Here is a 14,596-nt window from a genome sequence, read left to right on the forward strand (position 1 = left end):
ATTTAACAGCATCAGGCTTAGTATTCATGTTGGTTGGTTGACTGCGTGCGAGAAAAGAGGAAAGGTTGAGACTGAGCTGAGAGCTGAGACGAGAGAGAGGAGCGGTTGGTCAGCTGTTTTGGTGGAGTTTGTTGGGTGTTGTGTATGAGAAGGTAAGATTAGTTAGATAATTATCCTCATATTTTTTTTATTCTTTTCAGCTGCCTATGTGTGATTTGCTGTATGTTAAAAAAATAATACGTTTTATCTCATCGCCGGTGTCACGGCTCCTCCTAGGCTAGCTAGGTTTAGCCTAGGCCAGGACTAGCTAGGCCCTAGCAGGGGACCGGCCGAGGCTAGGCCTAGGCTCTACCTACCGGCGATGGTCATTGGTAGGGACGGAAGCAGGTCAAATCTGCCCCAAGTCAACTCGGCCCCATGTCAACTCAGCCCCAACCCAACCAAGTCAACTCGGCCCCAAGTTGTTAACTTGGCCCCAATTTACTGTATATTTACGAAATAACTATCAAAAGAATATACACAGCATTAATAAAAATAATATTTAAAGTAATAATAATAAAAAGGCATAATAAAAACTATTGATACAATATGAATATATATATATATATATATATAGCATTGTCATGATTATGTTATTGATTATTGTCATCGTCGTCATTATTAGTTATATTATACCTTTTTATATTTTTATTAATATTATTTTAATTTTTTTATTAATGCAGTTTTAATTATTGTAAGGATTTGCATTCAGTTTTTTTTGGGTAAATATTCAGTAAATACACAGTAAATTGGGGCCGAGTTGACATGGGACCGAGTTGACTTGGGACCGAGCTGACTTGACTCGGCCGAGTTGACTTGGGGCCGAGTTGACTCGAATTCGAGTGGCTACATTACTGCAGGGAAGGAGGGTATGCTGGCTGCCCACCTTACTCCCAGTTACTCCCCCAAAAAATCACCTAAAATCAGCTTATTTTGCGAGCTAGCACTCTTCACCTAAATCATTAAGGCCCCCCCCCTGTGAGGGCCCCTTCATCCCCCTCCCATTCAACGTTCCTAGATACGTCACTGGGCCAAGTCCTACTATTCTGTAATGCTTTATAAAAGAGGTTGGCTACTTCACCAGTTGGCTGCTCAGTTTTCAAACAAATTTTGTCTTCCTTTTGAATTATTAGTGTAGAGGGAAAGTGGTTCAGCATTCAACCTGCAAACAGCAATACACTCTTGTAACATCGAAAGGTGTTGCAACCTATCCTTTCTGGATTGCTGAAAGGAAGCGATACTGAAGGCCAAAGAAAATGGCCCAGGATTGGAGGCCATTTGTCTTTGGAGGAATTGCATCTGTTGTTGCTGAATTTGGTAAGTTAAGAATATACTCAAAGGGGAATGCACCAGAGATTCTCCAACAGGGTGTTCACCCTCCTCAGCCAAACCATAATTGGAGGAAAAATAGATTCCCTCTGTGGTGAAATATTAAAATCCCACAAAATGTATATTTTAGAACATTTAATTTTCCATTAATATCGATAAAAATATTAACTGTTTTCACTGATTTATGTAGAGTTCTGCTATCTGTATATTTAAAAACTCCAATAATTTATTTATTTATTTAATCTTTCTTATACTGTAGACACTTTCAGTACTATAGTACTGATTTTCAAAGTGGTACAGTGACGAGAAACATTTACAGTAGAAGTAAATAAAGGATAAAATAAAAATAAAAAAAATAAAAATAAAAAAATAAAAAATAAAAATAAAATTTGAAAATATTATTAATGATTTTGCAATGAAAAAGTCAACATTTCTTCAAAATTAATTTTAATTTGTGTAGTAGTTCATTTCAGCTTTTGGAATAAGTAATATGTTAGATACATTAAGCTGGACCACTAAATGAAAAATGGAGAGAACATTTACTTGTAGTTGTATTTAAGTGTTTACATGGTTATGCACCATCATATTTATCTCCAATGTTTATGTTTAATTATGGTTTCCATCCCAAATGTACTCGAAGTCAAAACAGTAAAACATTAGTACCAAACTGGGAAAATACTTGAGAAAACAAACCAATCAGCCAAACTTTGGATTAATCTACCAAACGAAATCAGAAAGAATGCAACTAATATGACCATAGTCAAATTTAAAAATACCATTTGTGATAATTTACTTTAAATTAAATTTTTATTTAAGATTATTTGCAATTTGAACTTTCTGTCGTTTTTCGTGCCTTGTATAATTTGGGGTTTTCTTTTTTCTTTTCTTTTTTGTTTTTGATACTTTTTTGTTCTGTTTAATATGTTACTTCAGTTTATATTCTTAACTTTGTTAAGAAAACTGGACCATTTTGAAAGCAGTACTGGCTACTGAAAATGCTATCCAGTCGAAAGAAAGAATAAATCATCATGTAATGTAATGTAATGCTTTTAAAACTTATATTTACTAAATAGAAATTGAATATATTGGCATTCAAGGCTTGGTGGCCTAGCCCACTTCCACTCACCATAACCACACTGAGGAGAAAATTTTTTTTTTTTTGCTAAATATCTATTCAACTGAAGCTAGAGAGAAACTCAATTCAATTTACTGAATTATATTTTTTTAAGTTTATTATTTCAACTATGTCAGGGCATAGTGTGTTCAATATTTGATATAGAAAATAAGCTTATATGTATGAAATTGAATGTTTTTATGCACACTCATGTTGAAGCGATGTGAAAAGGTCGCCTCTCCAACTTTCATAAACCACATCCTTTACACTACTTCAGCCAAAATTCTGATTAACAATAGCAGTTCTCAATTCCAAATGCTTTTTTGCAGCAACGACATTGCAGTAAGTTTGTCAAAGTCTTGGTTGGTTGTTTTAATCCTATATTAGCAATGTTTGGTTCATATTGTAAAAATTATGTTGTTTAGAGCATAAAGGAATTAGAATAACGCATAGTGTGTTTATGTTTTATGCCATTTTATTTTAATTGTTAATTTCCGGTTTCTTTGTCTTTACCAATCTGTGTTTCTCAATTAAATCAATCTTTTTTCAGCCAAAACATGTATCGCAAGTAGCATTATATTTCCGTTCTATGTTGGACTGAAGGGTTTTAGGAAATAGTATCGAGTTATTAACTAACGATAACAGCATGTTTGCTGCAATTTATAAAAAAACCTGAACAGAAAATAACCAGATAATTCCTATACTGTTTCCCTGTCCCTATAAAACTCCCTATAAAACAAAACAAAAAATACAGAAATAAATTTTAATTTTAATTTGCTTATAAAATATCAAATAAGTTATTAAACATCAACTAATATAAATTTATTTTTTTTATTAAAAAAACAAAAATTCAACTTTATTTTATGAGTACAACCTTTCCAACTGAACCTGTAGGCAAGCTGATATCCAGGGGCCATTTTTAAAATGACAACAGATATAAAACTATTACTCAGTCTACAAATGCAATATTATAATAAGAAATATATAACACGCTCAGTTTTGAATAATAATAATAATAATTTGCAATTTGTATAGCACCTCCGTTGAACAAACCTTGAGGTACTTGACAACAACGAAAGGAAATCTACAAGAAATGATGCCATTCATTATACTTTATTAGAAAAGCCATTAAATTTATTACCAGAGGTTGACTGTATGCAGAGAATACAAGAACAGTTTTGTTTATACTTTACATCTGGTAATTATTGTCAAGGAAAATGTTTCATGCTTTACTTTTCAATTGCAAGGGTCCCAAGTTGAAAGAAGTCCCCCTTCCAGGAGATTTGGTTGAATGAGCTTTCTTAAACACATAATTTTATTTTGCTGTGCTTGGTGAAACCCATCGGCATGGACTTCTTTGAGACAATTGATAATAAAGTACGAAGAACAATCAAATATTGTGAAGTTGCGGGAGATTCTTACTTGCTTGCGGGAGTGCGGTAAGCTGTCGCGATTTCCTGGAGACTCCCGCAGAACAATTAAATTATTGTTAATTCAATGCAGAGAGTGTACTATATATAATGGTAACTATACCCAGTGTAGTTTTTTAACTACTGAATGTTATTGTTCCCAACACACACATTATTCAATAGGTAACCAACCAGTTTAATAATTGTTATTGGATTTTATTGTTAATGTTATTACCTCAAAATATATAGTAAATTTTAAAGGCGGCTTTTAAATAATAGAAAGGCTATAGCATTAAATGTCATGTTTGAATCCATTAAAGGTTATTGATCAGACCAAGGAGGTTTACACCTCCTTGCTCAGACATCAATTATATAATTTCTGCACAGGGGTGCCAATAGGAAATAATTGAATGCTGTATTATGCAAACACTTTAGTATTGCCATTGTAGCTTTGTAAAGAGAAGCTTAGCACACTCCACGAAACTTGCGTCCATTGTGTGTGCACATAATTATTGTTCACACTTTCAAAATTTCACAATCTGCATTAAATTGCACCCTGCAGTTATCATTACTAAGATTGTATTCAGTAAAACAGTATTATTTTATGTAGCAAGTGACACACAGAAACCTAGTGCGAGACCCGGAAAGTAAATGATATATAATTGACATAAAAAAGACAAATTATTCTTTCAAAAAATGAAGCAAAGTATATAAAAAAATAACAAACAATATCAGAAAATTTGGTATTTTAAAAAAATTGCATTATTTTGTATATTTATACATTATTCTTTTACTTATTATTTAGTTTACATGATTTTTTTAATTTAACAGTACAATATTAATCATTTATCGAGTAAACTTTAAGGTTAGATGTTTTGAGAAATAAATTGATTCACAGTACTGTAACAAAAGTGTTTGTTTATCCAGGAACATTCCCTATAGATTTAACAAAGACAAGATTACAAGTGCAAGGACAGAAAACTGAAGCAAACTTTCGTGAGTTGAAATATCGAGGAATGTTTGACGCTCTTTTCCGTATTTCCAAAGAAGAAGGTGTGAAAGCGCTTTATTCTGGGTGAGACTTACTTTAATACTTCAATGAAAATAAAAGAGCAAATAATAGAGGATTGTGTGAAAGCTCTCTATTTAGGGCGAGACTTAATTTTATCTTCGATTAAAGTTTAAGAGTAAATATTATTTAATATTTTTTTTTCATCCAATATTAATTTTAGTGATTTAGTCGGGACCACAATTATACCATTTCCTCTTTGCATTTAACATGCCATACAGTAAGTTAAAAATAATAGTAGATAGAAATTGTCAATATTATATCATTATGAATATTTTGATAATTTTGATCTTTGAAATAATAAATAATATTCTCTGTTTTAGTATTCGTCCAGCAGTTTTACGGCAGGCCTCATACGGAACAATAAAAATAGGCTGCTATCATACATTCAAACGATTGCTAGTAGAAAGGCCTGAAGATGAGACACTAGCAGTAAACGTTTTATGTGGTATAGCGGCTGGCATTATATCCTCATCCATAGCAAACCCAACAGATGTTTTGAAGGTGAGTTTTGTTGTTTATTGCAATAAACAATTTATACACAATGGGAAAAAAAATCACTGCCATCTTTATGAGGGTTCAGGCAGTAATATTGTGTTTATTGTAGAGTCTTTATGCATTATGAGCTATATTTACCTTAAATTAATATCATTTTTATATGGTTTGGTTTAATGTTTTTTTCAGTTCTATAATTGGCAACTTTCATTGCTCTTTAATGTGAACATAGTGAAATAAATAAAAATTATTAATAAGCATACATTTATTATAATGTGAATAATATGGTTATTGTTGATGTTATTATGATTATAATATTATTATTATTATTATTTGGATTTATTGTTTTGTTGTATTGTTATTTTAGTTTTTATTGCTATTTTACTTAATAATAATAATGTTGGTCTTATATAGCGCTTCATGCATAAGCCTCTAAGTGCTTCACATTACTAGCCCAGTCATTGGATTTAACACGTATGGAACACATACTCAACTCCCTGGGTAGAATTCCATAATATTGCAGCTAATAGTCAGCGCAGTTGTGTTCGAACCTACCAGGTACCCACTTGTACTTCTGGGAAATGTAGGTAAAGTGTCTTGCCTAAGGCCACAAGCAATGCGACGGACATTGGTTTTGAACTTCCGATCCCTTGATCAGAAGTCCAAAGTCTTACATACTGCGCAGCATGCCCCCACGTTGACATTATAGTTATTGATGTTATAAATATTATATATATTGTTATTGCGTACCAGTCTGCTAAATCCGATTCAGCTCTGATAATATTTTTAATTGGTTTAGATGATTAACATATCGTCGTTGTTTAATTCCAAATAGGTGAGAATGCAGGCACAAAGTGATAGGTTCTCTAATGTTACCATGGTTACATCATTTGTCAACATATACCAACAAGAAGGTACACGAGGACTATGGAGGGTAAGTGGTGTACAAATTGGTGGAAAACATCATCAACATCCTCTTTACTATATCATCAACATACTATTTACTAAATTTAATGGGCTGTGTATTTTGTCTACTATTTTTCTCTAAAGTCGACACAAAGTATATGTTAACCCACAATGTAAGTCGACCCACCATATAATTCCACCAAACGTATAACTCAACCTTCAGTATAAATCGACCTGCAGTATTATAAGTCGCCCCCAATCTCTGACTAAAATATTGTTGCAGCACCTGCCTAAAGCCTTTATAGAGGGGCACCAAAAACATGTATTATATTCCTGTATTTAATATAATACCACCAAATGTTAGTATAGAATAAACATCTAAATTTAACCATAATCATTTTTTTGTTTAATTATTGTTTTTAAGAGAAATACTCACCAAATTATAAATTCAATGAGGAAATTTTGATAATTAAGCATGAATAATTTATTGATTAATATTTGCCGGTACCGTACTACACATGAATGTTTTTTAATTTATTTTGCCATGCTTGATATTTCAAGAATGGCACATAATTTTGTTTGCATGTGCATGGCCACTTCCATGATCATTGTCATCTTTATCATAATCATTTAATACTATATTCTTCACCACAGAATATTCATTATCATCATCACCACCATCATCTTTATCATAACCATTATTTTCATCACATGTTTATGTTGTTTCGGGATATGCTTCTTCATATATGAAATCAAATATTACTTAAGAAATTTTTTTATAAATGTTTACAAAAACAGTATTTTGTTCAGAAACTTTCATTCAACTTTGGCTTTTTTTTATTTCAGGGTGTTGGGCCAACTGCTCAAAGGGCTGCTGTCGTTGCTGGTGTTGAGCTGCCTGCTTATGACTGGTCCAAGAGGCTAATTATTAATCATACTCAACTTGGCAATAGTATAACAACTCATTTCTTGTAAGTCCGCTACACTTATATTGTCAAATATATTATTGCCATTTATGTTATGACTACATTTCGCCCTCCAAATCGAGACCACTATTTGGGACCTGAAAATTTGAGGTGGTCTCAGGGTGTGGTCTCCAATTAGAGGATTAGCTTTGTGTTAAAAGATTAAATATTGCTATTTGGTTCTTTAAAAAAGTGGTCTCAAATCAGAGGGGTCTCGAATTGGAGGGTGCACTTTATCATATATCAAAATTATTATCATGTTTATAAATTACATTATTCAATATATTTTTGGTTTTATTAGTAGTATTTTTATTGTATTATTCTTTCCCAAAGATGACTGACATAAAATCTTAAAAATCTAGGGTTGACAATTATTTGTACCAAAGAAGGAGCCTAAATAACTGCTTTTCTAGCTTTAAATGGTACATTTTATACCTTAACCATGAATTTTAGCCCAGTGGTTACCATTACCATATTAACAAAATGCATGGGGGTGGTTGGCAGTGAACCCTAGAATTAGACCTAGGCCAAATGTTGGGGCAAGGCAAGCAATTATGTTTTTGCCATATATTTGCTGCATTTATACATTTTTTTATATCACTCACTTTTAATGTCTTTCCATCACACAAGTTTTTATTAAGTATGTTGGCTGCCAAGCATTTTTTTTCCTAGTTTTTGCCCATTTCCAAGGCGTGAGGGCAAAGTCAAAAGTGAAAGTAAAATTTATTCACCATAATAAAGGAATTTTTATTGCTCGTTAACAGTATAACAACATTAAAATTATTTAAAATGTATAAAAAGTTATGGAACAACAAACGACGACAAAAATATCAAAAAATATTACAATTTTGTAGAAACAGCACATTATCATTTAAAACCCCATCAATTGCAACAAAACAGGAACAAGCAAAATTATATATTTTTTAGGTTATTGCTTCTGGGTCCTCTCTGTACTGCCTTCTGTACTTAGCAGCAAGTTTACATGTAATACATAACAGTGCTATGTTTGGACAGGTATGGACGTGAACATGGGTCTTGGCGCCCTAAGCAAACCCTTGCGTCCTGGCAGCTAACATGTCAAATATTTGATACGTAATCTCTATTGAACATTTTACTGTTTCTACAGAGCAAGTTTTTTTGCTGGTTTTGTTGGAGCAGTGGCATCAAACCCAATTGATGTTGTCAAAACCAGGATGATGAACCAACAGAACCTAAGACAAAGTGTGCAATTAAAACAAGGTCAAAAACAAAATATTTATAAAAATACATTGGATTGTTTTGTTAAGGTATAGTGGTATTTCTTATTTTCAGACTTATATATACTGTAAAACCTCGAATAGAAGCCCAATGGGCTTAATCTTGAGAAGAAGCCCATCTTGAATTGAAGCCTCCCCTCTTTAGTTAGCAAAAGTAGCCAGAAAAATAAGCCCATCTGGAAAAGAAGCCCATTAGCAACTCAAGATAGCATTGGCTTTTTTTTTTTTCGAGATTGTACAGTACATACACTATACATGAATTTCAAAGAAACAAAATAAATTAAATACACTCCATGATACAGATTAGTGTTACAGTGGCCCTATTTATCGTTTTATACAAGAAGCCCATCCAAAGTTTGTAAAAAATCGAAGAAGCTCAGGGATTCAATGCAAGGTTTTACGGTATGCACATTCTGCAAATGCAAACTACAAATGTTATGTGATAGATAGCTGTGATTTGTCCATATATGGGCATGATGAAGCAAATAACACATATTTGTCTCCCAATTTATTGATAATATGGAAAGAGCATCAACACAAAACCCAGTCTCTCTCTGCCCCAATACTCCATATCCATCCTACGCTTTTCCTTTGCCTGTCTGACATTCTGAATTATCATTTATGGCAGAATTAGTGATTTTTAATAAGACTTGATTTGACCTCCATCCACACATCTGATACACAACTGTATATTCTGATCTTGTAGTATTATCAGTCTATTATGGCTATGTTATTTTTTAAAATAATGATATGTCTGAAATATTATATATTATATATTGGTTGGAGATTATCAATAAACCAGTAAAGTGAGTAATTGTAGGATATGAAAAAGTTAGACATTGGGAAGGCTGTCCTGTTACTGCAAAGTGTATCTGAGTATTTCTTTTTAACACTGGTTTTTTTTTTTTATTTGTATTTCAGACTGCTAGATATGAAGGATTCTTTGCATTATACAAAGGCTTTATACCAACGTGGGTCCGTCTTGGACCGTGGAACATTATCGTATCCTTTTAAATATTGCTATAAACAGCATCATTTGCACAGAATACAATGCTGACATGCATTAACGGCAGGCTACAGCAACGCGCAATAGTGGCTACATACAGCAGCATATTTAGGAGTATTTATATGGGGAAGGCCTTGCTTTTGCTCTGCAAATTTCCAGTGTGGGAAACCTGAGGGGGCGCAGGGGTGTGTGCCTCCCAAACTCCCCATAGATGTCCACTGAGCAGCATGGAATAGTAATAATGCCAGCGACTGTAATAATGCCAGCAGCAGCAGTGGTGATCGCAGCTGCATTGGCAGTGGCAGTAGCGACATAACAAGGTGACATCGGTGTCAGCAACAATGCAGCAGCAGCAACTGTATTGGTTTTAATTGTGCAACTTTACTGAAAAATTTCATTTTCGTTCATTTTGCAGTAACATAAAAATTAGTAACTTGAGCATAGAAATTATTGAATTTAAAAAATGTGTACCCTGACTTTTATACTGGATAAAGATAATGAAAAGAATAAACACTTCCAGTGATTGGAATTGTTTCTATCATTTTTTGCAGTAGAAATATGGGTAACAATTTTTTTAAGTACATTTATTGTTATGTTCAAGTTGATGATAATTTATATGTTACTTGAAAATGAACAAGTTAATTTCAAAGATGGTTGTTAAGATTTTTTGGATATTTTGCCTGGGACAATACAGTACATCTTTAACTGTATACAATTCTTAGATCTCTCTTTTTCATTTGTATTCCTTAGCAACATTTATTCCAGTTCTTTGTTACGTTTGAGCAGTTAAAGAAACTTGGAATATGATGGAAATGTAATGACATTCGAATATTTTTAACAAGAGAATCACCGCCTTGATTTTTTTCTTGAACTATGCAAGCAAATTACAAGATTACGCAAGAGCCCAATGCTTTATTCCATCTGGATTACTGCTTTTTTTACATAAATTATTCATCAGTTTGAATTCAAAACATTGTGTGAAATTGCTTGATTTGCAGTCAGTTTTCTTATGATGATGAGTTGGAATGCAGGCAGTGATTTATGTACTTATATACCCATTAATACTGCCGGCACAAATTTGATTTTAGTTGTTACTTCACAGTAGGCTTTGCACTCCCTCATATTATAATTCGGTGCTGGGTGAACATGCCTGGACAGGGTCATGTGAATGGCTTGGCGTTTGAGATTCAGGGGTTTCAATTTGGGAGACGCCACTTCAGGGATATATGTTTTTAATGTGCTTTCTTTGATCATTTAATATTTTGCACAGTCAGCTAACAACATTAGGGTTGCAATTAATGATACAAGTGAAAAGTCATGCAAACATTTGTGGGGTATGGGTTGGTTTTGTTGAGATCTTGCAAGAAGTCATGAGACTCCTCCCACAAGACTACTCCGTGTCCCTTGGGAGACATTAAACCTTGGTTAACCCCTCCCACGAGACTACTTTGTGTCTCTTGGGAGACTTCCAACCCTGGTCAAGTCCTCCCATGAGACTACTCTGTGTCTCTTGGGAGACTTCCAACCCTGGTCAACTCCTCTCATGAGACTACTCTGTGTCTCTTGGGAGACTTCCAACCCTGGTCAACTCCTCCCATGAGACTACTCTGTGTCTCTTGGGAGACTTCTAACCCTGGCCAACTCCTCCTATGAGACTACTCTGTGTCTCTTGGGAGACTTCCAACCCTGGTCAACTCCTCCCATGAGACTACTCTGTGTCCCTTGGGAGACTTCCAACCCTGGTCAACTCCTCCCACGAGACTACTCTGTGTCTCCTGGGAGACTTCCAACCCTGGTCCCGTCCTCCCATGAGACTACTCTGTGTCTCTTGGGAGACTTCCGACCCTGGTCAACTCCTCCCATGAAACTACTCTGTGTCTCTTGGGAGACTTCCAACCCTGGTCAACTCCTCCCACGAGACTACTCTGTGTCTCTTGAGAGACTTCCAACCCATGTAAATGAAAGGCTTGCTCAACCCCACTACAAATAATTTTTCTTTTGCATTTAAATTGCTGTTTAAATAGGTTGTATATAATTTTCGCTTGCTGCACACCCACCTATGATTTTGATTATTTGACAGCAAATGAATAATAGTTACAGTTTTAATTTTGATTGTCTTAGCCATCCTGCCACTGTGAAATATATACTCTTTGTGAAGAGATCCATGAAGAATATGTTGAATAGTAGTTAAGGTATCAACTAATGTGGAGGTAAAGAAAAGAACAAACTTTCGAACAACAGAGAGCTGTTTAAGCAATTTTAACATATCGACACTGTCAGTGTAAAAATGTTGCAACTTGAGATCCACATATTTTTTACTTAGTGCATATAGGAATTTGATCGGTGTCCTACCTGTGTTTCTTTGACCTTGGCAGTGGAAAAGAAGTATCCAAGAATGCCATAAATAAAAAAATGTAATCCCTAAGAGTCCGTGCACTTTTTGTACTGGCCAGTAAGTGCAATTTCTACACTAATCGGGTGTTTACACATTTAGTGTGTCTGATGAACAGGTATGAAGTATATTCATTATTTAACAGGATAGAGAATATTAAAATCAGTTACACATTGAAGCACTGCAGTGAATAATCAAAGGTCACAAGGTGAAAAAGGTACTTCCGGGTTAAATGAGATTTCACATCTAATTTTATTTCGCTGCATGTTGTGATACATAGTGCTAGCTGATTTCAAGAAGATTGTAAAATAATGCAGAATTTGTGGGAGATGGGTTAGTTTTCACGAGGTTTTTGCTAGCTTGCTTGATTTCCGAGAGACTTGTGACTCGCCGAATACTAGGGGCCCCTTGGAATAGAATTTGATTTTGATGCCCGTTTTGATGTGATGAATCCATTATTACTGATCTGTTGTAAAAGAACAAAAAATTGGCATTTTAAATATAAATACTTCGCCATGCAAAATACTTCGCCATGCAAACCTTCAAACAATATTTTAAATATATATATATTTATTTCCAGTATATATTATTAATACATTTGATTGATTGTCATTTTAAACACAGTTTTCTATTATTAGTCTTTTATTATTTTTATACATTTATATATTTATTATTATTTTTTTTTTAATTTGTTTTATCTGCAATATAGGCATATTGTATAGGATGTCAACTCAGGTACATGTTAATAGAGGGCCAGTGGGTATATGATTAGAGAAGAGAATTGGGTCCTTTGGAAGTTGAAGTGATAGAAAAAGAAAAGTTTAAGGGCAGACATGAGATTTGGAATACAGTAGATTGGTTTGGATAAGAGGTAAAATATTAGGGCAGGGAAATGGTTTGAAAAGAGTTAAAAGAGTTAGGGGTTTGGAGAAGGGGAAGAAATTTAGAGAAGGGAAGAGTTTAAAGCACTATCCAGATTCCAGATTATTAAATTTTATTTGACAAAAACATGTGACATGCCTAAATATGGTCATGATGACATCACACCATGACCATATATAGGTACATCAGGTATGGGCATGCAACTGTTTTTTGTCAAGGAAAATTTTGATAGTGTGGAGAGAGCTTACATTTAATCCCTTCACTCAAAATTGCTCCAAACATGTTTTAGCCCTCATTTTCCTTTTCATGAGAATTATACTGCAATACAACTGCTCATTTAATATTATTATAACACACCTAAATAGATCCCTGTTATTTGATTGGTGGATTTCGTATCACGTGACATTGGTTATTTACCCAATTTTGTCACTCATCATGGAAATTTAGTTCCACCATGCATTTCTATTTCCATCCATGCATTTTCCCATTGCACGGTGGTGCCTAGGATACGATATGGCGATAAATTGGTTAAAGAGACGCTGGACTTTCCTATTTAGATAAAAGGTAGATTTTTTTCATAAAATATCAAATGACTAGAATCTCCATTCAGAAAATAAAGGTAGATTTTTTTTCATAAATTATCAAATGACAAGAGTCTATTTTAGGTGTGTTATTAAACAAATAAAGTATATTGTTTATGAGTGCAATGGAAAGAAAATTTCCATGAGTTGAAAGACTGACTGTTCCATTCAACTCGGCTCTGCCTCGTCAAATGGAACAGTCAGTCTTTCAACTCACGAAAATGTTCTTCCCATTGCACTCATAAACATTTATTTGTATAACTATATTACTTTACTCTTTGCTGGGTCATTATTTATTTGGGCTGAATACTATTACTGTAGTTTTATTCACTAATGATTTTAGTGCAAACAAGTTGTTATTCAACTACTACAGAGAAATTTAAAATATAGCATTTTGAAGATTTAATACAATACATGACCTTCTTGTAGAGTAAATATAAATATACAGCAGGTAGGAAGTGTTGGCCTACTACTAACAGTTAATGTCCGTAATGTTCGTTTCCATTGCGCATTTCCAAATACAATATGGTGCAGTGTATCATGGGCATTTTGGTTTATTTTAACTAATTCTTATGTTCTTAAATTTAGATTTTTACTGCTCGGCATTGAATTGCAAAGATATTATACACAGATTAAACAGGTTGTCTTTTTATTACGTTTTTGAAGTGATAGGTCTTTTTAGTAGTGTTCACAATACTGCCTTTTTATATAATTTAATGTCACAATATTAATGTCACAAAATGCCTGGTTTAATTTATATGTTCATAATAAAGAAAATTGCATAAATTTATGATGTGTTTGTGATGTTGTTTTTTTTATGTTAACCATGAAGTAACAATCGAAACTTAACGACGTTAGTGGATTGACGATGTCGAGTGATATATTGTGTAGCTAGAATTGGAGAGATTATTTACAGCTTTGTTTTATAATTATATCATATGTGAAGTAGATGAAGGAAAACTCATGTCCAGATTCAAGTGCGGCCACCATACGAAAATAAAAGGAAAATCTTTTCAAATCAAGACAAGAATGCTGTTCCAACAGTTTACTGTATTTATTTGCTCCACCAGAGGAATTGCTCTGTTAATTTACAATGCAGACTATTAATATTGAGCAAATGTGGGCTAAGCCTGTCAATTGATTTATGGAGATT

General features: G+C 33.6%; 1 protein-coding gene across 1 annotated transcript; it reads left to right on the forward strand.

Annotated features, from left to right (window-relative positions):
- The first annotated feature begins 11 nt into the window (after positions 1–11).
- Positions 12–14,233, forward strand: LOC117117662 (kidney mitochondrial carrier protein 1-like). The gene is made up of 9 exons (XM_033262051.1): positions 12–152; positions 1,173–1,356; positions 4,819–4,966; positions 5,284–5,464; positions 6,291–6,389; positions 7,208–7,332; positions 8,453–8,612; positions 9,504–9,584; positions 10,354–14,233. The coding sequence occupies exons 2-9, from the start codon at positions 1,296–1,298 to the stop codon at positions 10,393–10,395; spliced, it is 897 nt and encodes a 298-aa protein (XP_033117942.1). The 5' UTR covers positions 12–152; positions 1,173–1,295; the 3' UTR covers positions 10,396–14,233.
- Positions 14,234–14,596: the final 363 nt, after the last annotated feature.

Source organism: Anneissia japonica, unplaced genomic scaffold (genome assembly GCF_011630105.1).
Source record: "Anneissia japonica isolate Jap-2015-1 unplaced genomic scaffold, ASM1163010v1 scaffold3334_len1275209_cov185, whole genome shotgun sequence".
Lineage (NCBI taxonomy): Eukaryota > Metazoa > Echinodermata > Crinoidea > Comatulida > Comatulidae > Anneissia > Anneissia japonica.

Coding starts and splice junctions, on each gene's coding strand:
- LOC117117662 (XM_033262051.1), top strand. CDS start 1,296: ATGGCCCAGGATTGGAGGCCATTTGTCTTTGGAGGAATTGCATCTGTT. Junction 6,390..7,207: donor GTACACGAGGACTATGGAGG/GTAAGTGGTGTA, acceptor TTTTTATTTCAG/GGTGTTGGGCCAACTGCTCA. Junction 8,613..9,503: donor CATTGGATTGTTTTGTTAAG/GTATAGTGGTAT, acceptor TTTGTATTTCAG/ACTGCTAGATATGAAGGATT.